This window comes from Saccopteryx bilineata, chromosome 2 (assembly GCF_036850765.1).
Source record: "Saccopteryx bilineata isolate mSacBil1 chromosome 2, mSacBil1_pri_phased_curated, whole genome shotgun sequence".
NCBI lineage: Eukaryota > Metazoa > Chordata > Mammalia > Chiroptera > Emballonuridae > Saccopteryx > Saccopteryx bilineata.
In genome coordinates this window covers 117641835-117668963 of record NC_089491.1, presented here as the reverse complement: position 1 = coordinate 117668963, position 27129 = coordinate 117641835, and the positions used below count along the sequence as shown (strand labels likewise).

At 38.1% G+C, this 27129-nt stretch overlaps 1 protein-coding gene across 1 annotated transcript; it reads left to right on the top strand.

Annotated features, from left to right (window-relative positions):
- AKAP3 (A-kinase anchoring protein 3) lies at positions 1 to 27129 on the top strand. The gene is made up of 3 exons (XM_066254785.1): positions 1 to 96; positions 17374 to 19662; positions 26974 to 27129. The coding sequence occupies exons 1-3, from the start codon at positions 1 to 3 to the stop codon at positions 27127 to 27129; spliced, it is 2541 nt and encodes an 846-aa protein (XP_066110882.1).

Here is a 27129-nt window from a genome sequence, read left to right as displayed (position 1 = left end):
ATGTCAGAAAGGGTTGACTGGTTACAAAGCCAAAATGGGGTGTGCAAAGTTGATGTGTATTCACCTGGAGACAGCCAACCGCAAGACTGGAAAATGGTAAGTTGTCAACCTCCTTCCGAATACTGGGTTAGGAATGTGTAGTATGCCATTAAGCATAGATGTATTTTCTCTACCACCACACCCACCTTTTATTTTGGAAGATTGACTTCTTAGTGGGGGAAATGAAATGCTTTAGAACAAACACTCCTATCTATAATTTTTGGAAGATATTCCTATAATATGGATTTTAGTGGAAGAAATATGGTATAATTAATGAAAAAAACTATATTACAGCTGTCAAATTTTGTTCATAAAAAGTATTTTCTGAAATGTAGGCTGCTTTAAAATTGTCAGAATTATAAACTCTCATCTAAGTAATATTATCATCTTGCTTTCATCATTCAACAAACATTTATTAAATACATAATATTAGGCACCTTAAGTCAGGGTCCAGTCAGAAGATGGAAACCACACCTGGAATTTAATGTTAAAAACACTGTTACTTAAAGGTAGTTATCTAAGTTAACTACTAAAAGCTGTAAAAAAAGAAATCTAAGAGTTCTAAAAGTAGCAAATGCAAACAGCAGCTACTCTCCCTAGGCCGAGAGAAACTGAAGACAGAGAAAGTAAGAATTCACTAAAGCTCCCTCTATCTCAACCAAGGCTGCTGCGTTAGATCCCTTTGGAGAATGTGGTTGTGACAGAAACACACAGCCTGCTGTTACCAAAGACTTGCCAGAGGGTACAGGTGGGCTGGAAGGGAAGCCCTTCCCTCCTATGACCATAGAGTATTCTCAAAACCATTAACAAAGCCATCTGCTGAAAGAGAAATGTTTAACAAAAAAGGATGGACTTGAAGTTGAGAGACAATAATGGATAAACTGGTGCTGAATCTTGGGGTCAGATATATAAAAATAGACAGAATTCTCTCCCTTTAAGGATTTTATAATCTAGTAAATTCACAATTGCAATCCTAATTCTTAGTATCAAACACATATTTGCAAATATTGTTACATGACCCATCTTCTGTTTGTCCAAAATCTATTTGATCTATCTTTATATAGCCTAAGAGAGAAAAGATTTACCTATCTATGTAAGACAATAAGACATATAAATAATAAATATCCAATCAGTAAACAGTAAGTGCCAACCAAACTTACTTCTACTAGATCTTTATTGACCTCTGTCCTTTCATTTAGAAAAACAAAAGACAGATGAGTTTCAATATTAAATCAAATGAACAGAAATGTCTTCATTTTTCACTAAATAAATAGCACTCTGGGTAATACAAAGAAAAAAAAAGAACAAAACAATTTCTGTTGTCATGGACTTTACCATTAATTTGGGAAAATAAAAAATAAATGTAAAAATATAAATATAACTTAAAAGCTCTAAATAACTAGTGGATACTAATTATAAAAAACCTATGAAGCCCTGGCCGGTTGGCTCAGCGGTAGAGCGTCGGCCTAGCGTGCAGAGGACCCGGGTTCGATTCCCGGCCAGGGCACATAGGAGAAGCGCCCATTTGCTTCTCCACCCCTCCGCCGCGCCTTCCTCTCTGTCTCTCTCTTCCCCTCCCGCAGCTAAGGCTCCATTGGAGCAAAGATAGCCCGGGCGCTGGGGATGGCTCTGTGACCTCTGCCTCAGGTGCTAGAGTGGCTCTGGTCGCAACATGGCGACGCCCAGGATGGGCAGAGCATCGCCCCCTGGTGGGCAGAGCGTCGCCCCTGGTGGGCGTGCCAGGTGGATCCCGGTGGGGCGCATGCGGGAGTCTGTCTGACTGTCTCTCCCTGTTTCCAGCTTCAGAAAAAATGCAAAAAAAAAAAAAATCTATGAGGGCCCACCTGGGAGACCTGAAGATGGCAGCAGAGTAGGTAGACACACAGACTCCCATCTCACACCACCGAACTGGATTATAAACTAATTTATGAACAATCAGCGTAAAAAACCAAATCTGGACTACAAGAACAGCTCTCAAAAACCAAGGAGCAAAGAAGAAGCCACAACAAACCTGGTAGGGAGTGCCTGAATCTCCCCTGCTTACAGGAACAGAGAGGGGGGAGTGAGGCTGGGCTCTCACTCCAAGGAAAAGAGCAGTAAATACTGCTCACAGCCACTTGCCTGGCAACCAGGGAATGAGGTGTGTTGAAAGGGCCCAGTTGTCTTTTCCAAAAAGAAAGGAGAGAGAGAGAGAGATGGATGGTGAAGGGGAGAGGAATGCAAGTAACGACCTGAAAAGCTGACTCATTCAGTACTGGAAGCAGCCATAACTGGGGGAGGGGCTGATCCTTCATCAAAACAAAATACAAAAGTACTTCCAGGTCACAGATCTCCAGACATCTCTCCAGCTCCAATCAGTGCAACAAGACACAGCTGAAAATAAGAAGTGGGGAGAAGGGGCAGTAACTCAGGTCTCCATGGAGATCTGAGATACACCTCCCCCTACTGAAGCTGAGAAAGCAACCTGCCTCCAGAGAGATTAACAGGCAGAAGAGGACTTCAGAGCCTCAGGTCACACCCACTGCATTCCTGGATACAGCTTCAAATAAGCCCCCTGCTGAGATCAGGAAACAAGACAATCACCTGTTAAGAAAAAAAACAAACCAAGACTTCAAAGTGGCCCAAATCCAAAAGTGGATTACTAATAATAGCTGATGCCAACCCAAGAAGACCTAGAAATAACACAACTGAAAACTGGAGGCAGACAACACCAAGCCTAGACTCAACCAGCTCTACAAACAAAACACACAGATATAATGAGAAGACAGAGAAGTGCAATCCGAATGAAACCACAAGAGAAACATCCAGGAAATGAACTGAGTGATATGGAAATAACCAAAACTTCCGATGTGAAGTTCAAAATAATGATTGTAAGGATGCTTAGGGATCTTAGAACAACAATGGATGGTCATTATGAACACCTAAATAAAGAAATAGCAAGTATAAAAAGGATATTGAAATATTAAAAAAGAATTAGTCGGAGATGACAAATACAATATCAGAAATGAAGAACACAATGGAAGGAATTAAAAACAGGATGGATAGAACTGAAGGTCGAATCAGCGAGTTGGAGGACAACTGGAACGAAGGCATGAATGCAGAGAAGAAAAAGAAAAGAGACTCAAAAAGTCTGAGGAAACTCTTAGAGAGCTCTGTGACAACATAAAGAGAAATAACATCCACATTATAGGGGTTCCTGAAGAAGAAGAGAAAGAACAAGGCATAGAGACTTTGTTCAATCATATCATAGCTGAAAACTTTCCTAAATTAATGCAGGAGAAATTCCCACAAGTTCAAGAAGCACAGAGAACTCCATTAAAGAGAAACCCAAAGAAACCTACACCAAGACACATCATAATTAAAATACCAAAGATAAGTAATAAAGAGAAAATATTAAAAGCTGCTAGAGAAAAAAAGACTATCACCTACAAAGGAGCCCCATAAGGATGACATCAGACTTCTCAACAGAAACACTTGAGGCCAGAAGGGAATTGCAAGAAATATTCAAAGTAATGCAGAACAAGAACCTACATCCAAGACTACTTTATCCAGCAAGGCTAACATTTAAAATTGAAGGAGAAATAAAAAGTTTCCCAGACAAAAAAAAACAACAAAACTCAAGGAATTCATTACAACCAAACCAATGCTGCAGGAAATGTTAAAAGGCATGGTGTAAACAGATCAAAGTGGGTAAAGAATATAGCAAAAGAGGAATACAGCTTTAAAGAATAAAATGGCGGCCCTGGCCGGTTGGCTCAGTGGTAGAGCGTCGGCCTGGCATGCAGAAGTCCCGGGTTTGATTCCCGGCCAGGGCACACAGGAGAAGCGCCCATCTGCTTCTCCACCCCTCCCCCTCTCCTTCCTCTCTGTCTCTCTCCTCCTCTCCTGCAGCCAAGGCTCCATTGGAGCAAAGATGGCCCGGGCGCTGGGGATGGCTCTGTGGCCTCTGCCTCAGGCGCTAGAGTGGCTCTGGTCGCAACATAGCGACGCCCCGGATGGGCAGAACATCGCCCCCTGGTGGGCAGAGTGTCGCCCCCTGGTGGGCGTGCTGGGTGGATCCCGGTCGGGCGCATGCGGGAGTCTGTCTGACTGTCTCTCCCCGTTTCCAGCTTCAGAAAAATACAAAAAAAAAAAAAAAAAAAAAAGAATAAAATGGCAATAAACAACTACATATTAATAATAACCTTAAATGTAAATGAATTAAATGATCCAATCAAAAGACATAGGGTAGCTGCATGGATAAGAAAACAAAACCCATACATATGCTGTCTGCAAGAGACACACTGAAGGTAAAAGGATGGAAAAAAATATTTCATGCAAGTAGAAATGAAAAAAAAAGCTGGGGTAGCAATACTTATAACAGACAAAATGTACTTTAAAACAAAGAATATAGTAAGAGATAAAGAAGGCCACTACATAATGATAAAGGGAGCAATCCAACAGGAAGATATAACTATTATAAATATCTACACACCTAATATAGGAGCACCTAAATATATAAAGCAGACTTTGATGGATATAAAGAGCAAGATCAACAGCAATACTATAATAGTAGGGGGTTTTAATACCCCACTAACATCACTAGATAGATCCTCAAAAAAGAAAATTAACAAAGAAACAACAGACTTAAAGGACACACTAGATCAACTCAATTTAATAGATATCTTCTGAACCTTTCACCCTAAAGCAGCAGAATATACATTCTTTTCAAGTGCTCATGGTACATTCTCTAGGATAGACCACGTTAGAGCACAAATGTGGTCTCAACAAATTTAAGAAGATTGAAACCATATCAAGCACTTTCTCTGATCACAATGGCATGAAACTAGAAATCAACCACAACAGAAAAGCTCAAAAATTCTCAAACGCATGGAAACTAAATAGCAGATTGTTAAAAAAATGAATGGATTAAGAATGAGATCAAAGAAGAAATTTAAAAATTCCTAGAAACTAATGATAATCAGCATATAACAACTCAAAATTTATGGGACACAGCAAAAGCAGCACTGAGAGGGAAGTTCATAGCACTACAGGCACACTTTAAGAAGCTAGAAAAAGCTCAGATAAACAACTTAACCCTGCATCTAAAAGAACTAGAAAAAGAACAGCAAGTAAAGCCCAAATGTAGTAGAAGAAAGGAAATAATAAAGATCAGAGCAGAAATAAATGACATAGAGACTAAAGAAACAATACAGAGGATCAATGAAACCAGGAGCTGGTTCTTTGAAAAGGTAAACAAGATCGATGAACCTTTAACCAGACTCACCAAGAAAAAAAGAGAGAGGACTCAAATAAATAAAATTAGAAATGAGAGTGGAGAAATAACAACTGACAACAGAAATACAAAATATTGTCAGAAAATATTATGAAGAACTGTATGCCAAAAAACTAGACAACCTAGATGAAATGGACAAATTCCTTGAAACATACAATCTTCCAAAAATCAATCTGGAAGAATCAGAAAACCTAAACAGATTGATTACACCAAATGAGATCAAAACAGTTATCAAAAAACTCCCCAAAAAGAAAAGTCCTGGGCCAGATGGCTTTACAAGTGAATTATATCAACTATTCAAAGAAGAACTAACTCCTATCCTTCTCAAGCTATTTCAAAAAATTCAAGAGGAACGAAGACTTCCAAGCTCCTTTTGACTTTAGGTGAGGGGTATGCAGCATAATCAAATGTCAAAATAATCTGGAGATGTTTTCTCGGAACATATGTACCCTGATTTATCAATGTCACTGCATTAAAATTAATAAAAATAAGATAAAAAAAATCTATGATAAGGCCCTGGTCAGTTTGCTCAGTGGTAGAGTGTCGGCCCAGCATGTGGAAGTCCCTGGTTTGATTCCTGGCCTGGACATACAGGAGAAGTGCCCATCTGCTTCTCCACCCTTCCCCCTCTCCTTTCTCTCTATCTCTCTCTTCCCCTTCCGCAACTGGCCCAGGTGCTGAGATTGGCTCCCTGGCCTCCACCTCAGGCACTAGAATGGCTCCTGTTGCAACAGAACAACGCCCCAGATGGGCAGAGCATCAGCGCCCCCTAGTGGGCGTGCCTGGTGGATCCTGTTAGAGTGCATGCAGGAGTCTGTCTCACTGCCTCCCTACTTCTCACTTCAGAAAAAATACCAAAAAAAAAGTTATGAGAATTCATCAAATGGATTTGCAGGATAATAATTGCTACAGCTGTTTGAAGAACAGATCATTTCAAAGTGGGAGGGAAAATTTAGTAAAGTATGTTGAATTGAGCTATAAATGATTAATAGGATGGATGGTATGTACAAGGTAGGGCAAAGTAGGTTTACAGTTGTGAGTTTGTGAAACACAGAATTAATTCTTGTATTATTATTCATTATTGCATTATTTTCCATACAAACAACAGCAAACCTACTTTTGTCCCCACCCTATAGGTTGATTTAAAACCAAGCCACTGAAACAAAAGATGACTGAGGATAGAAAATTAACCCCCTTAACCTTTTTCATATTCTTTGTCAAGGCATGAATATTCTCCCTGGTATTAATTAATAAAGCCTCAGAAATAATTTGATACCCACCTCCCCCAAGTGCTCAGGTGATTACTGCATAAGAAGAGAAAGAGTTCAAGACAATAAGAGGTCAAAGAGGTATAGAAGAGATGGATGTTTGACTGTACACCGCATTGATAGGAAAAGAAATGTAATTAGAACAGTGGTTAGAACAGTGCTTCATCAAGCACTGTTGCAAAATTCTGGGTCAAGTAGAATAAGGGACATAGGGTGCACACATTTTACTTTTACAAAACATACAATAAAAACCTATACACAGCATACTGATACAACTCTATACTCCATCATAAAGCTCTGTGCTGTGCTGTAGGTTGCCATATACAACTTTAGTGGCAAAAATGAATACATTCATTAACAAACCCAAAGATAGTTACACCTCTATGCTATGCTGTAGGTTTGTTGCTTCTTTCTTTAAATATTCTGTGAAAGAATTAAAAAGGATAAAAGAATAAATCCCACATCTACATTAGTAAGACTTACCTATAACATGTTAGCCCATTTATGGAAACATGTCTATATGCAAATAGTGTGCTTTTCTGTAAATAAGTCATGACTAGTAAGGGATAAATTTTCAAAAAGGGGTAAAATCAGGATTCCCAATCAGATATGAAATTGAATGCATGTTAAAGATTTTATTTGATGAGGAAATTGATGAGATACAACAACTAGTTTAAATATATTCAAAATATATTTATTGATCAGGAATATTGAAATGAATGTGCAAATAGAGTCAAAACTGGCCTCTTCCACATGCCTGTAGACATATGGCATTATTTTGTATTGCTGTCATTGCCTGCAGCTTACAGAGATGTAAAATAGCTTCCATGGAATCAGAAACAGGATATGTGGGAAGCTGTGGACAATGTTTATAGTCCATAGACTCTGGGCTAGAGACAATGCAAAGTTTTCTAATGAAGCACAAGATTTTTTTTGCTTTTTTTCTCTACAGTTGCCTTCATTTTAATAGAAATTCTCAAAATAAGATCACTTTTGATCATAAAATAAGGATAGTTTCATCAGATTTGGTCTGATTACCTTACATAGGTTCAGCAGCCAACTAGGCCTTCTTAAGTTTGCTTTGCTGGAGAGTTTCATAAGGAATCTCAGGTTGGACTTTTAAAGTCCTTTATTACTTGATATCTTGAGACTAGGAATTCAAAACTAAGCAACTCCACCAGGTTTTACCTCCAGTTCCTAGAAAAACTAGCATGTATGCTGTTGGATTTCTCTGACACTATGTTCCTAAATATAGTATCAACCACTTGCATTAATCATAACTTTTTATCAAAGTGTTTTCTATTCTTTCTGTTTCACAAAGAAAACTAGGGAGGGAGAAATAAATAATCATTAACTATTAAACACCAGCTAAAGTATAGAATAGCAGAGCTCATAAACACACATAAGATGAATACTACAGCCACCCACATCCCACACACAACCTTAGTGGCAAAAATGAATGCATTCATTAAAAGACCCAAAGATAGCAACAGAGCCTTTCTATTGTAATAAAAAAACTTTTAGGCCCTGGCCGGTTGGCTCAGTGGTAGAGCATCGGCCTGGCGTGCAAGAGTCCCAGGTTTGATTCCCGGCCAGGACACACAGGAGAAGTGCCCATCTGCTTCTCCACCCCTCCCCCTCTCCTTCCTCTCTGTCTCTCTCTTCCCCTTCCACAGCCAAGGCTCCATTGGAGCAAAGTTGGCCCAGGCGCTGAGGATGGCTCTATGGCCTCTGCCTCAGGTGCTAGAATGGCTCTGGTTGCAGCAGAGCAATGCCCCAGATGGGCAGAGCATCGCCCCCTGGTGGACATGCCAGGTGGATCCCTGTCGGGCACATGCGGGAGTCTGTCTGCCTCCCCATTTCTAACTTCAGAAAAGTACAAAAAAAAAAAAAATTAAAAAAAAAAACTTTTAAAAAGCATATAAATTATTCTTTGTTATTAATGTTTCAGGATTTTATTTTACTTAGAAATGATCTAAGTATCCCATATACATTAATAAACTCAATTTAATGCCAGTTCACTGTTGTTGTTTTTAGACAATTAATTTACTGAGGTGACATTGATTAATTAGGGTACATAGATTCAGAGAAAACATCTTCAGGTCATTTTGACATTTGATTATGTTGTATACCCATCACCCAAAGTCAAATTGTCTTCCGTCACCTTCTAATTGATTTTCTTTGTGTCCCTCCCCTCCCCCTTTCCCTCTTTATCCTCCCTTCTCCTCCCCCTGGTAACCACCACACTCTTGTCCATGTCCCTGAGTCTCATTTTTGTGTCCCACCTATGTATGAAATCACATAGTTCTTAGTTTTTTCTGATTTACTTATTTTATTCAGTATAATGTTATTAAGGTCCATCCATGTTGTTGTAAATGATCCTATGTCATCATTTCTTATTGCTGAGTAGTATTCCATAGTATATATGTATCACATTTTCTTTATCCAATCTTTTATTGAAGGGCTTTTTGGTTGTTTCCATGTCTTGGCCACTGTGAACAATGCTGCAATGAACATGGGGCTGCATGTGTCTTTACGTACCAATGATTCTGAGTTTTGTGGGTAGTACCCAGTAGAGGGATTGCTGGGTCATAAGGTAGTTCTATTCTTAATTTTTTGAGGAACCACCATACTTTTTTTCATAATGGTTGTGCTACTTTACATTCCCATCAACAGTGAATGAGGGTTCCTTTTGCTCCACAGCCTCTCCAACACTTGTTATTACCTGTCTTGTTGATAATAGCTAATCTAACAGGTGTGACGTGGTATCTCATTGTAGTTTTGTTTTTTTTTTCTGCCGTCCAAGTACTAACCAGGCCCGACCCTGCTTAGCTTCCGAGATCAGACGAGATCGGGCGTGTTTAGGGTAGTATGATAGCCTTAGACTTTTTTTTGTTTTTCTTTTGTTTTTGTTTTTCATGTCAGGTTTTGTCATTCCATTTATTTTATTTTATTTTTTCATTTTAGAGAGGAGAGAGAGAGAGGGAGAACGAGAGAGAGAGAAGGGGGGAGGAGCAGGAAGCATCAACTCCCATATGTGCTTTGACTGGGCAAGCCCAGGGTTTCGAACCGGCAACCTCAGCGTTTTCAGGTCAACACTTTATCCACTGCACCACCACAGGTCAGATTCATTGTAGTTTTGATTTGCATTTCTCTAGTAGCTAATGAAGATGAGCATCTTTTCATATATCTGTTAGCCATTTGTATTTCTTCCTGGGAGAAGTGTCTGTTCAGGTCCTCTTCCCATTTTCTTATTGGATTGTTTGCTTGTTTGTTGTTGAGTTTTATGAATTCTTTGTATATTTTGCATATTAGGCCCTTATCTGTGCTGTTGTATGAAAATATCTCCCATTTAGTTGGCTGTCTGTTTGTTTTGTTGTCAGTTTCTCTTGCTGTGCAAAAGCTTCTTAGTCTGATACAGTCTCATTCATTTATTTTTGCATTCACTTCCTTTGCCTTTGGAGTCAAATTCATAAAGTGCTCTTTATGGCCAAGGTCCATGAGTTTAGTACCTATGTTTTCTTCTATGTAATTTATTGTTTCAGATCTTATATTTAGGTCTTTGATCCATTTTGAATTAATTTTAGTACAAGGGGATAAACTGTAGTCAGTTTCATTCTTTTGCATGTGGCTTTCCAGTTTTTCCAGCACCATTTACTGAAGAGACTTTCTTTTCTCCGTTCTGTGTTGTTGGCCTCTTTATCAAAGATTATTTGACCATATATACAGTCTACTGTTTTAAGTTGCATAAAGATTTGAAATTTTATCATCAAGCTGATATACTATAAAACATAACATAACATAAAATAAAGTTGTCAGAATAATTATTTAATTTGATTAAACATAAATTTATATTTTTCATGATCTTATACATTAAACAGGAGTAATGCTAGCTTATTTAATCTGTATAACGTGTAAATTTATGTAGAGCATATCAAAGTAAAATAAAAATGCACACTTGTATTATACTTAACATTGATAAATCAGAAAAGACATAGCTGTTTTTATTAAACCAAAATTATTAAACTAATCTTGTTTACCTTAGACTTACCTAACTTAACTAACTTTATAACAATTTACCTAACTTACGTGATATTAGGTTCCTAAAATATTTCTGAGATATATTCTATAGGAATACTTTTTCTAATCAGAATAGAGATCTTTTAATAGACTTTATAATCTAACCTATTAATACAATGTGGAGGTAAGAAAACATTACTATTTGCATTAAATGCTTTTCTGTATGGTAGACACATAATAATACAAACCTAATAGCTTTTAGCCTCAGTCAGCCATTAGATTCAAATGTCTAGTTTTCAAAAAAAAGTCAAGACACACACTTAAAACAGGTAAGTAAGGCCCATTCAAAGGGAAAAAAAATATCAACAGATTGTCTCTGAAAAAGTCCTGATAATCAACTGTCTTAAAGATGCTTGAAGAGCCTGACCTGTGGTGGCGCAGTGGATGGGGCATTGACCTGGGATGCTGAGGTCCATGGTTTGAAACCCTGGGCTTGCCCAGTCAGGGCACATATGGGAGTTAATGTTTCCTGCTCCTCCCCCTTCTCTCTTTCTCCCCTCTCTAAAATAAGTAAATAAATAAATAAAAATAAATTTTAAAAAGGATACTTGAAGAACTATAAAGGAAAGAGGTGAAGAAAGTCAAGAAAACAGTGTCTGAACAAAATATATATATATATATATCAAAACAAAGACAAAACTTACAGAAAACCTAAAAGAAATTCTAGTGTTGAAAAGTATAGTAACAGAAATGAAAAATTCACTGGTGGGATTTAAATGCATTTTGAGCAGGCAGAAGAAAGAGTCAAACTTTAAGTTAGGAAAGTGGAAATTATTAAGTTTAAGGAACAGAAAGAAAAAGTTTGGAGAAAAGTGAACAGAGCCAAAGGGACCGGTGGGTACCATCAAGCAAACAAACATGTACACTGTGGGTGTCCCAGTAGAAGAGAAAGGAAGGGGCAGAGAGAAGATTTGAAAGGAATAAAGGCTGGAAACTACCCAAATCTGATGAAACATGAACATAAACATCCACGAAGTTCAATGAACTTTAAGTAAGCTGAACCCAGAGAGACCCACACTGAACCACATTGTAATCAAACTTTTAAAAGACAAAGACAAGTAGAATATGGGTAAAAGTGATGTTTGTCACTTCCAGGTTTGGACCACAAAAGCCTCCTGTCCAGCCCTTCAAGATCTCTGTCATTCCTCACACACTGGCTTGAAGGAAATATTCTGAAACCATGCCAAAGCAGAGCCTGGGTACCTGAGTCACCGCAAAGAAGGCTGCTTATTGAATGCCCTCTCTAAACAAAGTGATCAAGACTCCATTTTGTTACACCACTGATAGTTCAGGGGTATCTGATTTTAAACTAAATCAGATTTTGCCTGTGTCATTCTGTTGCCACGAATGCACATCCTATTATATCTGACTGTATTTTTAAAGTCCATATCAAATGTTACTTCTTTCACTAATTCCCCAACCAAAATTCTCTGTCCCTCTTCTAACATTAAATATATATTTTTATTTATAGCACTGGTCATATAGTGTTTAATAATATTTATGTTCATGTTTTGTCTCTACAGTAGATTATATACTTCCAAAAGGCAAATTATATTTCTTTCACCTTTATATATGTCAACACACCACATTAAGTAGGGTGTGTTGAATACAGACACTGTATACGTATTGTATTACACAGGTAGTTTGTGTCACACATCATTTGTCTCCCCTAAATCAACTGCAATAGCAGGACATCAGCTTCTACATGGAACCTTACTTTTCGTTTCTTTTTTTTTTTTTTTTAATTTTATTTTATTTTTACAGAGACAGAGAGAGAGAGAGCGTCAGAGAGAGGGATAGATAGGGACAAACAGACAGGGACAGAGAGATGAGAAGCATCAATCATCAGTTTTTCATTGCGGCACCTTAGTTGTTCAATGATTGTTTTCTCATATGTGCCTTGACCGCGGGCCTTCAGCAGACCGAGTAACCCCTTTGCTCAAGCCAGTGACCTTGGGTCCAAACTGGTGAGCTTTGCTCAAACCAGATGAACTCACGCTCAAGCGGTCAACCTTGAGATCTCGAACCTGGGTCCTCCGCATCCCAGTCCGACGCTCCATCCACTGCACCACGGTGTGGTCAGGCTTTTCATTTCTTGAATGCTATTTTTGCTCTGACTCTACCTCCTTTCCTCTCTCACTTTCTTAGATATGCATAAGGGCTGCTTTATTTCTTAAGACTTCCACTTAAAGCTAACTTTTGTCCATTAGACAGTTCCTACTTGTTACTGACTTTTGGTTCTGAAAAATAATTTTTAAAAGAGATACTTGGTAGTTTCCCACACCTCCCACCTGGCCTGATAAGAATGAATCACAGTACACAACCCTAGCCATACTCTGTTCCAGAACTTCTCTTTTCACCCAGAGTATTCCTTCCACATACATGTAAGAAGTCAGATTTTATTCCCTAGTACCTCAGTAGCTGGTTAACTGTGCCTCACTGCATCACCCTAAGACCAAGCTTATTGACTTCTCTTTCCTCTTAGCTCTTTTGAAGTCTAATCTTTATTTTTTCCTAATCTTTATTTGAAATGTTTAAGTAGTATTATATATCTTATACACATCATATTAAGTATACAAGTTATTTCATACATTTTATCTTATTTAGTCTTTTTAATTCTAATCACAATCATATAAAGAAATTATTTAAAATAATAATTACCATAGAAATAGTAATTCACTTCTGAGTATATATCTGAAAGAAACAAAACCACTACTATCTTGAAGAGCTAACTGCATCCCTGTAGCCAGTAGTAGTGCATCGTCCCGGCATGTAGATGTTCTCGGTTCGATTTCCAATAGGGCACACAGGAGAAGCACCCATCTGCTTCTTCACCCCGTCCTCTCTCTCTTTTTTCTCTCTCCTTCTTCTCCTCCTTCAGCCATGGCCCAATTGGAGCAAATTGGCCCTGAGAACTGAGGATGACTCCATGGCCTCTGCCTCAGGTGCTAAGAAGAACTCTATTGCTGAGCAATAGAGCAATGCCCCTTATGGGCACAGCATCACTCTCTACTGGGCTTGCTGGGTGGATCCTGGTCAGGGCACACGCAAGAGTCTGTCACTCTGCCTCCTCTCCTCTCAATGAATAAAAAACAAACAAACAAAAAACATGGAAACAACCTAAGTGTCCATCAGTGTATGAATGGATAAAGAAAATATGATATATGGGAATAGTATTCAGCTATAAAAAAGGAGGAAATTTTGCCATTTGCAACAACATGGGTGAACTTGAGGGCATATGCTAATGAAATAACTCAGAGAGAGAAAGGCAAATACCGTATGATCTCACTTATATTTAGAATCTAAAGAAAAAAAGAAGTCATAGATACAGGAAACAGATTGGTGGTTGCCAGAGGTGGGGGATGGGCAAAATGGGTGAGGGTGGTTAAAAGGTACAATTTACAGTTATAAGATAATTAAGTCCTGAGGACAAATGTACAGCATGGTGACTATAGTTAATAATGTGGTACTGCGTATTTGAAACTTGCTAAGACAGTAGATCTTAAAAGTTCTCGTCATAAGAAAAAATATAGATGCTAACTAAACTTATTGATGACCATTTTGCAATATATACAAATTTCAAATCATTATGCTGTATATCTGAAACTAATATGTTAATATGTCAATTATCTCAATTAAAAAATAATAAAAATAAACTTTAAGCCATACATCAAAAGTAAAAACAGAAACACAAAACTCACTTGTCCAGAGATCAAAGGGCTCATCTCCTTCCAAATGAGCACAAAATTCTTAATTGGTTTGAACTTAAGACAGGCAGTAAATACTAGCAAAACAGATTTTCTGTTGTGTCTCACTGAACAAAGAATAGAGCTCTATAAACCATAATTCCTTCAAAAAGTCACCAAACGGTGAAACAATAAAATCAAATTCTCAATCATGGCAGCCACTAATGATTATTCGCTGTAAAGAAACCAAAGTGAAAACCAAAAGCAAAATTAGCAGAGAGGAAAATTGAAATTAGGAAACAGAATACTCCACTTTTACTATGAATTCTTCTCTGGGGGCCAAGACACATCTGATACATATACTACTCATGATAATATTTATACCTATTAAGTGAATCTGTTGGACATCTTGGTGAAGACTTCCAAAACTGTTAAAAGATTATTTTTGGAAGAGGATGAAATAAGGACTCTCATACACATATAACATAAATTCATGGTAAATATTTTATTTAACTCATTAACAAGGAACTGGTGTGGTTCAAAACAGACTCTAAGAACATTTATAGATCAGGAATATTGAAGTGAATATGCAAATGGAAACACCTTTTCTACACTGTATCCTTCCCTGGCGAGATCTACACTTCACAGAATTGTAAATAGCTCCAAGAGAGTTAGAATTAGAAAATGTGGAAGTTTGTCCAATAAATTATGCATAGTTCTCCACTGAGGCACAAAATTGCTGTACAGTAGCCATTGTTCATATTAGGAGAATTAATTAGGAAGACTTCGAACCAAGCCCTATAACCAACAAGCAGTTTAAACCAGCCCTGTAGAGGACCAGACAACTCTTTTTCTCTTCTTTCTAAGTCAGCTAAACATAGAAGTGGGTACAGCACCAGTTTTAGGCTAAGAACTGGATTTGACTACAAACCCCCATCCTTCATCATGTAGTAGCTGTGAGATTCTAGTGAATTTATTTAACTTCTCTAAGCCTCAGTTTTTCTACCTGTGAGACTATAAGAGTAATACCTACCCTACAGAGTGTGGATGGGAATTAAATAATGTGTGTAAAGCACTTAGCATAGTGCCTGGCAAACTTACGTATTTATTTTATTTTATTTTTATTTTTTTTGTATTTTTCTGAAGCTGGAACCGGGGAGAGACAGACAGACTCCCGCATGCGCCCAACCGGGATTCACCCGGCACGCCCACCAGGGGGCGATGCTCTGCCCACCAGGGGGCGATGCTCTGCCCTTCTGGGGCGTCGCTTTGCCGCGACCAGAGCCACTCCAGCGCCTGGGACAGAGGCCAAGGAGCCATCCCCAGCGCCTGGGCCATCTTTGCTCCAATGGAGCCTTGGCTGCGGGAGGGGAAGAGAGAGACAGAGAGGAAGGAGGGGGTGGGAGTGGAGAAGCAAATGGGCACTTCTCCTATGTGCCCTGGCAGGGAATCGAACCCGGGTCCCCCGCACGCCAGGCCGACGCTCTACCACTGAGCCAACCAGCCAGGGCCAACTTACGAATTTAAAGCAATATTTGGTAGTAACTATATGACACTTGGTAGTTAAAATACCAAAGTAATCTTTAAGAACTTTTTTTTTTTTTTTTTTTTTTTTGTATTTTTCTGAAGCTAGAAACGGGGAGGCAGTCAGACAGACTCCCGCATGCGCCCGACAGGAATCCACCTGGCACGCCCACCAGGGGTCGATGCTCTGCCCATCCGGGCATCACTTTGTTGCCACCAGAGCCATTCTAGCGCCCGAGGCAGAGGCCATGGAGCCATCCCCAGCACCTGGGCCATCTTTGCTCCAATGGAGCCTTGGATGCAGGAGGGAAAGAGAGACAGAGAGGAAGGAGAGGGGGAGGGGTGGAGAAGCAGATAGGCGCTTCTCTTGTGTGCCCTGGCCGGGAATCGAACCCGGGACTTCCGCACACCAGGCCGACGCTCTACCATTGAGCCAACCGGCAGGGCCAAAGTAATCTTTAAAGATGAGCAATACTTGTCACTTTCAAAGACATAACTTCAATAATTACAGCGATCCACTACATTTGACAGTGACTAGGACATTTTCACAAACATTGTTATTTTAGCTTGTGTTCAACTGAAGATTATAGATAACAAAATGTAAACATTTAAAAGTATGTGCATGTGCTTATAGCAGCTAGTGTCCACCAAAGAATCTGTATCCATTTAAAACTAATAAATTGTCCACAGATATTACCTCCTCAAATAAACCAGATTGTTAACTGAAATGATATTAAATAATCCATTGGAAGCCATTTAACATATTGAGATTGTGCAAAGTGATTAATTATACACAATTATCCTTGAATTTTATAATTTTTGAAAACCATGTTTTGTAATGAGAGACCTAAATAAAAACAGATAAACCATAGAAAATATCAATTAACATTAATACAAGAAAAATCTGAATAAGTTCAAATGCTAACTCAGCTGTCCGATGACTGTCAGATCTTAAGGATATGTGTTGTTAGATGCAATATAGCATAGTGGCCAAAAGCATGGGCTCTCTCCATCAATAATTAACTGTATCTTCAATTTCCTCCTTTGTGAAATGTGGATAATAAGAGAGCTAACATTTAAGTTTATTGTGAGAATAATATAAGAATAGTCAAAATACGGCCTGACCTGTGGTGGCGCAGTGGATAAAGCGTCAACCTAGAAATGCTGAGGTTGCCGGTTCGAAACCCTGGGCTTGCCTGGTCAAGGCACATATGGGAGTTGATGCTTCCAGCTCCTCCCCCCTTCTCTCTGTCTCTCTTCTCTCTCTCTGTCTCTCCCTCTCCTCTCTAAAATGAATAATAAAAAAAAAAGAATAGTCAAAATACTTGGAACAGTGCCTGATAGATAGTAAGCACTCAATAAATGTTAGTTACTTTAATTGTGTTGACGGAGTAGTTCAGACTTGCTCAAGGTGACCATTTTTATAATGCTCCTTGAGTTGTCCTAAATATACCATATGTTTACTTTGTTATAGTCAGATGAATCCGTATCTATTTTTAAGGAAGCCTCAACTGATCCTGTCAGAGTGCTCAACTGGCTCCGCAGAGACCTGGAAAAAAGTACAGCAGAGTTCCAAGATGTTAGGTTCAAGCCCGGGGAATCGTCACTTGGTGGGGAAGCGACCAACACAGGAGACCGATGCAAGGGTTTTGTTGTGGACTACTACAATACCTCCAACAAGGGCAGTCCAGGGAGATTTCATTTTGAGGTGACTCACAGAGAGAACCCTCCCCAGGGCCCCAGTGTTCCAATTGGTAATCGGATTGCAGTAGATGAAGTTTCCTTCTACGCTAACCGTCTCACAAATTTAGTCATAGCCATGGCCTGCAAGGAGATCAATGAGAAGATCAACGGCTCTCAGAACAGATGTGTCCACCAGTCAGTATATGTGGGGGATAAAACCCCACCACTCGGCAAAAGCCTGAGTAAAGTGGCCTCACAGCTAGTGAATGAGACTGTCTCTGAATGTTCCAAGAAGCTTGCTTCGGATAAGGTTCCTGGCTCTGGGGACAGAGTCTCAGGATCATTAGAGAGTCCCCCAACTTTGAGATACAAGACCACTTTGAAGATCAAGGAAATGAAGGCGCCAGATGGCAAGTCTGCTTCTAAGAAGTCTGTGTTCCATAAAGAAGTGTTTGAATCTTGTAATGCAGGTGATGCCAAAGATGGCATAAGGTACTTACCTGGGGAGAGAAAGATATTCAGAGGGCAAGAAAGGCCTGATGACTTTACAACCTCTGTTAGTCAATCGATCATGACCTATGCTAACAGTGTGGTATCTGATATGATGGTCTCCATCATGAAGACACTAAGAATCCAAGTGAAAGATACAACCATCGCTACTGTCCTGCTAAAGAAAGTGCTGCTCCGGCATGCGAAAGACGTGGTCTCGGATCTCATCGACTCCTTCATGAAGAACCTCCACAGTGTCACAGGGACCCTCATGACCGACACAGACTTCGTCTCAGCTGTGAAAAGAAGTCTCTTTTCTCACGGAAGCCAGAAGGCCACAGATATCATGGATGCTATGATGAATAAGCTATATACTATGATGTTTGCCAAGAAGCCACCTGGGGATATCAGAAAAACCAAAGACAGGTGTGAGAGTTATTCTCTTGTCTCCATGAAAGGAATGGGTGACCCTAGAAACCGAAATGTGAATTTTGCCACAATGAAATCTGAAGGTAAATTGAGGGAAAAAATGTACTGTCCTCCATGCAAACCAGAGAAGACTTGTGCTGAAACTCTGGGTGAACACATTATCAAAGAGGGACTGACCTTTTGGCACAAAGCTCAGAATAAAGAAGGAATACTTCCAGGTTTCCAGCATGCAGCTCCCAACAAACAGGGGAGTCCTGTGCCAGACTTTCCCCTGGAACATCCTCTGGATACCTGCAACTTCAGCCCCCCTACGCACCATCCAGAGAATTCTGAGAATTCTATGCATGATTCTGACTCTTGGGCCAAGGACCTGCTTATATCTGCTTTACTTCTGATTCAGTACCACCTGGCCCAGGGAGGAAGCATGGATACACAGAGCTTCCTTGAAGCTGCTGGTACCACCAGCTTTCGCACCAAGCCCCCTGTAGTTTCTGATGAGACCAACCTTAAGTCTCCTCCTGTGAGAGGTAACCAAGAAGAAGCAGAAAAGAAGGATCTAATGAGCATTTTCTTCAACTTTATCCGAAATTTACTTAGCGAGACTATTTTCAAGGGTGACAATACCCCTGAACCCAAGGTGCCAGAAGAACCAATTAAGGAAGACCTTTGTAAAAGACCTATGACCCATTCTCTCAACAAACCAAGTAAAGATGATGAGGCTGGTGGACCCTTTGTTGGGCTGACCAAGATAGTTACCGACCAGCTAGATGGCCACATGAATGGGAAGATGGTAGAATATCTGATGGACTCAGTGATGAAGTTGTGTCTCATTATTGCCAACTCCTGTGACTCTTCCTTGGCAGAGCTGGGAAATGATAAGTCTGGGGATGCCAGCAGGCCAACTTCAGCTTTCCCAGATAGTTTATATGAGTGTTTACCAGTCAAAGGCACAGGGACAGCAGAGACTGTCTTGCAAAATGCCTATCAAGCTATCCATAATGAATTGAGAGGTGTATCAGGACAGCTCCCTGAAGGGTGTGCAGCACCCAAAATAATTGTCAGCAATCATAACATAATTGACACAGTACAGAACAAGCAACTCCAAGCTGTACTTCAATGGGTAGCCGCCTCCGAGCTCAATGTCCCCATTTTGTACTTTGCTGGAGATGATGAAGGAATCCAAGAGAAGGTAAGGAAGAAGAGTCAGAGGAATTTGAAAATATTTATTAATGGTTCATTGGGGTTTTAAGATCTGTTTTCTTTCTGAATAGGAAGATAGCCACAAGAAGGATAGAATGGGGACAGTAAGAATTTGAAGACCGTGCCTCTTAGCAGAAATAATGGATGAAGTAAAATTATATTTTTCCCAGTAAGATTCATATCAAAGGAGTAATGAGTGGGTATATAATAAAATATCTGATTCTTTTTTCTTGCATATATTAGTGGGATTACATAGATGTGGAATCTCCAGGAGACTTGGAAAAAGAATCAGATTAAGGTCTGGGCTGCAGGCTGAATTTTGGATAGGACAGCAGTGCCCAGAGAATAAGAAGGGACTGCTGGGAAGCATCCCAGGGATATGTTAAGTGAGGAGAGGGGCACAAAGGATCCAGGTTGATGAGTTTAGGAGGTATTGGGGATTTGAAGGGATTTGATAAATAACATCCCTCTTCCCCTCACCCTAAGTTCTGAATTAATTGAGAAGTAAAAGAATAAGGCTAATGGGAAATCAACTTATCACTGTTGTTACTGATACAGGTAAGTGTGCCTTCTAATGCCTTGTTCCTCCTAATGTAGGCCTTGGAACTGTTCACTGAAGGGAGATTTTGAGTCTGGAAGGCATGAACATGTATGCCAGTTGCTGCTTCATGCAACTGTAGAGGAATAGGGAAATAGAGACCATCCCCACCACACACACACACACACACACTCACTCACTCCTGTAGGGCTTTTGATTATTTTGTGTCAATTGACAAAAGTGGAATAATGTTGGTTACCAATTAACTAGTGAAGGGTATCACAGGAGGCTGAGATTATTTATAAAAATAATCCATCCTCAGAAACCAGAAGATGTAGAGGAAGAGGCTTTGTCTGTTTTACAAGTGGCATTAGTAACCTTTGCAACTGGGTTACTTGAGTTACCTGATGACTGAGAAGACACAGGATTTTATAGCATCCAGATTAGGCTACACTAACCCTAAACAAGAAATTACATAATCTGTAGACTTACTACTCAAAATGTGTCTGCGAACCAATAGCGTTGGTATCAGCTGGGCGCTTGTTAGAAGTTTGAAATCTCATGCTCACTTCTGGCCTACTGAATTTCCAGAGGGCTTTATGCTGATGAAAAAATATCTAAAAAGAAGCATAGCTTTTATGTGTACAATGTGTGAAGCAGGCTTTTGTTCCATAGCCATCTTTTAAGTCAAACCCATCATAAATGAAATACTTAACACATTCTGGTTTTAGATTATTTTGAATTAGAATGTCTGTAATGTGTTTATTTAAATGGGCACAATAGACCTTCAGTTCTCTTATACACATACACAAACACACTGTAAAGATAAAGACAATTATCTATTTTATTGAAGGAAAATAATAAAATGAGCAGCAGCACAGCCAAACGTCAACTAATAAGTAGATTTCATTGAACATCAGTGTATTTTTAAAAACAGTTGGATGAAGTATATACATCAAAGAAATTTTCCATAAATGATTTGAGATTGTTTTTTGGCAAGGCATTTGATAAATGTATAAAAATATTCTCATTCTGACATAGGTGATTGAACCCAGTAACATCGTGATGCCAAAGAGCCCAACTGCTTTAAATAAATTTGTGTCCATTTTTGAATAAGTAATATATGCATAGTTCAAAACCAAAAAGCACAGAAGTATGTACAGTGAAAATTGAAGTTGGTTGTTTTTTAATCTCATCCTAATCTTCCATCCTGTTGCTCCCTGGAAAAAATAATTAAAATCAATTTCTTGTTTGTTCTTGTAGAAAAACAAATGCATACACAAGTAAGTACTTACAGGTATATATCTTATTTTAAATATCAAACGGTAGCATATATATATATATATATAATATATATATATATATATATATATTCTGTCCTACCACATATAGAGCTGCCTTCTTTTTATTTTTTTTTTATTTTTTATTATTTTATTTTATTTTTTCAGAGACAGAGAGAGAGTCAGAGAGAGGGATAGACAGGGACAGACAGACAGGAACAGAGAGATGAGAAGCATCAATCATTACTTTTTCATTGCACATTGCGACACCTTAGTTGTTCATTGATTGCTTTCTCATATGTGCCTTGACCGTGGGTCTTCAGCAGACCAAGTAATGCCTTGCTCGAGCCAGCGACCTTGGGTCCAAGCTGGTGAGCTTTTGCTCAAACCAGATGAGCCCGTGCTCAAGCTGGCGACCTCGGAGTCTCGAACCTGGGTCTTCCACATCCCAGTCCGACACTCTATCCACTGCGCCACCACCTGGTCAGGCACTGCCTTCTTTTTAATAGCTACAGATTACTTTATTGTAGGAAGGTGTTGTATTTAACCATTTTCCCTTGTATGTACATTTGAGTTGCCAATATTTTGCTATCTGTGGTGCTGTGTGTATAGAATCAAATGTATCTGTATATGCTAAATAGTTAGAAAAGGAATTTCAAGATCACCATTAATGTCTGTTTGTATATTTGATATATATTCCCAAATTGCCTTCCTTAGAGCTTGCATCAATTTGCACATCTACTAGAACAATATGAGTGTCTATTTTCTATACTTAAATCTACAGTGAGTGACAAACTTTGGATCCTTGCCAAGTGTTGTCTTACTTTGTACTTGGTTTATTAGGAATGAGAGGGAATAACTGTCATATGTTCAAGAGCCATTTGAATTTTCTTTTTCACAAATAAATTGTTTGTTTATGCCCTCTGCCCATTTTTCTGTTAGGTGGTTGTCTTTTCCTTATTAGGTCTGTAGGAGTTTTATATACAAGGAAATTAGACTTAGTTATAGTAAACACATTTTTGATCATTTGTCTTTTGTTCTGTTTTGTTTTTACTATATAGAATTTTTTAAATGTTTGTGTAGTCAAATCTAAGACTTTTTTTTATTTACATGGATTTTGTATCATATTTTGGAAGACATTCTTTACTCCAAGATATTAACAATATTTTCCTATGTTTTCTTCCAATACTTACCATTTTTTAAAAAATATTTAAGACTTTGATCTATTTTGAATTCATTTTTATGTAAAGTATGAGACAGAGATGCAATTTCTTATTATTTTCCAGATGGCTACCTATCTTTGGTTCTTTTTATGAACTTTCTGTTCTGTTTCATTGAACTGCTTGACTATTTACTATTTTAATACTATTTAAATTAGCACATTTTTAAATTACTGTAATTCTATAATATGTTCTTATATATGATAAGACAAGAGACTCCTTATTTTTTTAAATGTTTATTTTATTGATTTGAGAGAGAGAGAGAAAAAGAGAGAGAAAGAGACAGGAATATCAATCTGTTCTTGTATGTGCTCTGACTGGGGATTGAACCCACAACCTCTGTGCTTCAGGATGATGCTTTAAGCAACTGAGCTATCCAGCCTGGGCAAGACTCATCATTTCTCTATCTCAGAATTTTCTAGACTATATTTCTCAATATCCACCTGCAGCCACAGGCAATCATTAACCTGAATTCTATCATAGATTTATACCTTTCCACATTTTATACAATGAAGCCATAAAATATGTAGTCTACTACAGTGGTCCCCAACCCCTGGGCCGCGGACTGGGACTAGTCCGTGGGCCATTTGGTACTGATCCGCAGAGAAAGAATAAATAACTTACATTATTTTCGTTTTATTTATATTTAAGTCTGAACGATGTTTTATTTTTTTAAAAAAATGACCAGATTCCCTCTGTTACATCCGTCTAAGACTCACTCTTGATGCTTGTCTTGGTCACGTGATACCTTTATCCATCCCACCTTAAAGCCCGGTCCGTGAAAATAAATGACATTAAACCGGTCCATGGCCCAAAAAAGGTTGGGGACCACTGGTCTACTACATCTGGCTGTTCACACTTAGCATCATGTATTTGAGTTTTATTCATATTGTAGTACATATCATTGGCTCATTCCTTCTTATTGCTGAATGTGTTTCATTGTGTGGATATACTACATTTGTTTAATTTATTAACAAGTTAAGGGACATTTAGATTGTTTTCAAATATTTGCTCATGAATAATGCTTCTATAAATATTCACATACAAGTCTACGTGTGCACATACATTTTCATTTCTCTTGGACAACAAATTGTTGAATTGCTGCACCTTATGTTAAGTATATCTTTTAAAAACTGCCAAACTGTTTTCCAAAATGGTTGTACCAATTCACTAGTAATTTATGTAGGCTTCAGTTTCTCCACATCCTCATCAACATTATTTATTATAGTTATTATGGTTTGTCTGATGATCAGTTTAATTTGATATATCAATACATACATTAAAATTATCTAAGTATTTAAACATCTTTTTATGTGCTGATTAGCCATTCATATATAATATATATTCTTTGTTGAGTTGTATATGCCAATCTTTTGCCCATATTTTAACTTGGTTGTCTTCCTGTTATATAGTTACAAGAATTCTTTATATATTCTGGATAGAAGTCCTTTATCAAATATATGATTTGCAAATACTTTCAGTATGTGACTTGGTTTTTTTTTTAAACTTAATGGAGTCTTTTGAAGAGCAAAAGTTTTAATGATGAAATCTATGACTTTTTGCTTTTATTGCTTGTGTTTTTGATGTTATAGCTAATTTTTGCATAACCCAGTGGTTCTCAAGTGGAGGCATCTGGTAATATCTGGAGATATATATTGTTGTCAAAACTAGGAGGGCAGTTGCTTCTGGAGTGTTCTGGATAGAGGCCAGAGGTGCTGCTAAAACATTCTACAATGCACAGGACTGCCCACACAAAGAATAATCTGGCACATAGGGTCAGTATTGCCAGATTGAGAAAGACTACATAACCCAAGGTTATAAAGATTTTCTTTTTTTTTTTACTTCAATATATTTGATAAATTCAGCTCTTATATTTAGGTCTGTAATCCCTATTGAGTTCATTTTTGTGTATGATATGAGGTAGGGGTTTAATTCATTCTTTTACCTGTGGATATGCAGGTTGTCTCAGTTCCATTTTTTGGAAAGATAAATGGATATCTGGCTCTTTTGAGTTATTTTTCCCTTTATAAAGCCTCTTTATAAAAAATCAATTGACCATACATGTTGAGGTTCAAGCTTTCTTTAGATTGGTGTTTTCATGGTACATCTTTTTCCATAATTTTACTTTTAACCTACCTATATCATTTGAAGTGAGGTTTTGTTTGTTTTGTTTTGTAAGCAGCAACACATAGTTGGGTCATTTTTTAAATTCATTCTGACAGTATGTTTAAACCATTTACAGTTAGTCTAAATATTGATATGTTTGGAGTTGTCTACTATTTTTAGTTCTATTCTATTTTTTCTTTCCATTTTTCTCTTTGTTGCTGCCTCTTGGATTACTTAATCACTTTTTAACATTCCATTTTAATTTATCTATTGTGTTTTTTACTATATCTCTTTGTGTAGTTTTCTTAGTGGTTTTTCTAGAAATTATAATATACATACCTAACTTTTGAGAATCTATGTAGGATAAATAGTACCACTTAAACCAGAATGTAGACATCTTACCATTTTAGTCTCCTTGACACTTCCCTCTATATTGTAGCTATTTCATGTATTTAATTTACATGCATTAAAAAAACCTTTAGGCAATGTTATATTTATGTTTAACCATAAACATATTTTAAAGAACTAAGAATAGTTGATTATTTATACTGAAATTTTTACTGTCTCTGTTGTTCTTCATTTATTCCCAGTTTCCTTTTGATATCATTATCCTTAGACTTAAAAACTAGAACACATTTTCTGGCAATGAATTTTCTTAGTTTTCTTTCATCTTAAATTTTCTTTATTTGACCTCCATTCCTGAAGTATATTATTATTGGATATAGAATTCTGGTTTGACAGTTCTTTTCATTTAGTGCTTCAAAAATGTTGTGCCATATCCTTCTGGCCTCTATAGTTTCTGATGAGAAATCTGATGTCACTCAAATTGTTGTTTTCCTATACTGTGCCATTTCTCTATGTCTGCTTTTGATTTTTTTCTTTTTATTTAGTTTGAAACAATTTAATTATGATAAGTCTTAAAGTGAATTTCTTTGGATTTATCTTATCTTAGGTTCACTGAGCTACTTGAAATTTTTATGTTTTATGTCAAATTAGGGAAACTTTCACTCCTTATTCAAGTATTCTCTTTGCAGCACCTTTTTTCTCTCTCTCTAGGATTCTAATGACATAATGTAAAATACAGGCCTCCAATGTCTGGGTTTTTTAAATCTTTTTTGAAAGAAGTTTAATCAATCCTTTAATGTTCAGTATGGCTAATTTCTATTGTTCTATCTTCAGCTTTATTGAATTGACTTTTCTCTACCTTTAGTCTGCCCATCCAAAAAATTTATATTTTGGATTTTTTTTTTAGTTCTAAAATTTCCACTTGGTTCTTTAAATATTTTTGCCAAGACTTTCTGCATTTCCATTTGTGCAATAGTATTTGATTGACTTCCAGTCTCTCACATAGAAATTTTATCTTCTGAAACAGTTGCTGATGTTTGGCCTGTTTATTTGCAGTTTGACTTTTTATCATAAGAGTCAATTGCATAAAGCACAAAATAAAAACTGAGTTATTTTAGTTTGTTGCTGCTATGATTCCAGATGACTGGCAATATACCATGTTTGTATCAGACTGATTGCTGTGGATAATTTTCTCATTTTATACTTGGAAAGAGAACTAAACATCAGGTTCAAAGACCTGGGTATGAATTTTGCCTCTGCTCATTTCTAGCACTGTATTATGATAAGTCACTTCTCTGGGAAACATTTTCATGAGGGTTAAATGGATCTTTGAACTGCATTCTTGCTCTAGCATTTGAGGGGTCTCAGGTCTGTGGGACACACACAGGACAGCACCCACATTTGTCTTTTGACATATTTCTCTCTTGCCCTTGATTTTGAAACAATGATGGGGACTGTTTGATGATATTACAGTGAATTTAAGAATACTTGAATTCTTAAAAAGCAGGAACACCACTGACCAAACACCCACTGGAAGCAGGAAGAATTTAGTCTTAGTGGGTTTCAATGTCATGGACAGATAGATGTTAACATCTATTCCTTAAATTAAGGGTGATATCACCAACGTTTTTCTAACAAACAGGCCAACAAAGTTTACAATTAAGGAAGTCTTTTTGAAAAACCAAATTTGAGTCCTGTCTGCTGAGGTTTCTCAAAGTCTCCCTGACTTCTTTGGTCTGGCCTTAGCAGGACCTTTCTGGACTGCTGTGGGATGCTCTGCCCTCCCCTACTGCTTTCTTTCCCTTCCACAGCTGCTCCAGCTCTCAGCTGCCGCCGTGGAGAAAGGACGCAGCGTAGGTGAGGTCCTGCAGTCAGTACTACGCTATGAGAAGGAGCGACAGCTGGATGAGGCAGTGGGAAACGTCACTCGGATGCAGCTGCTGGACTGGCTGATGGTGAACCTGTGA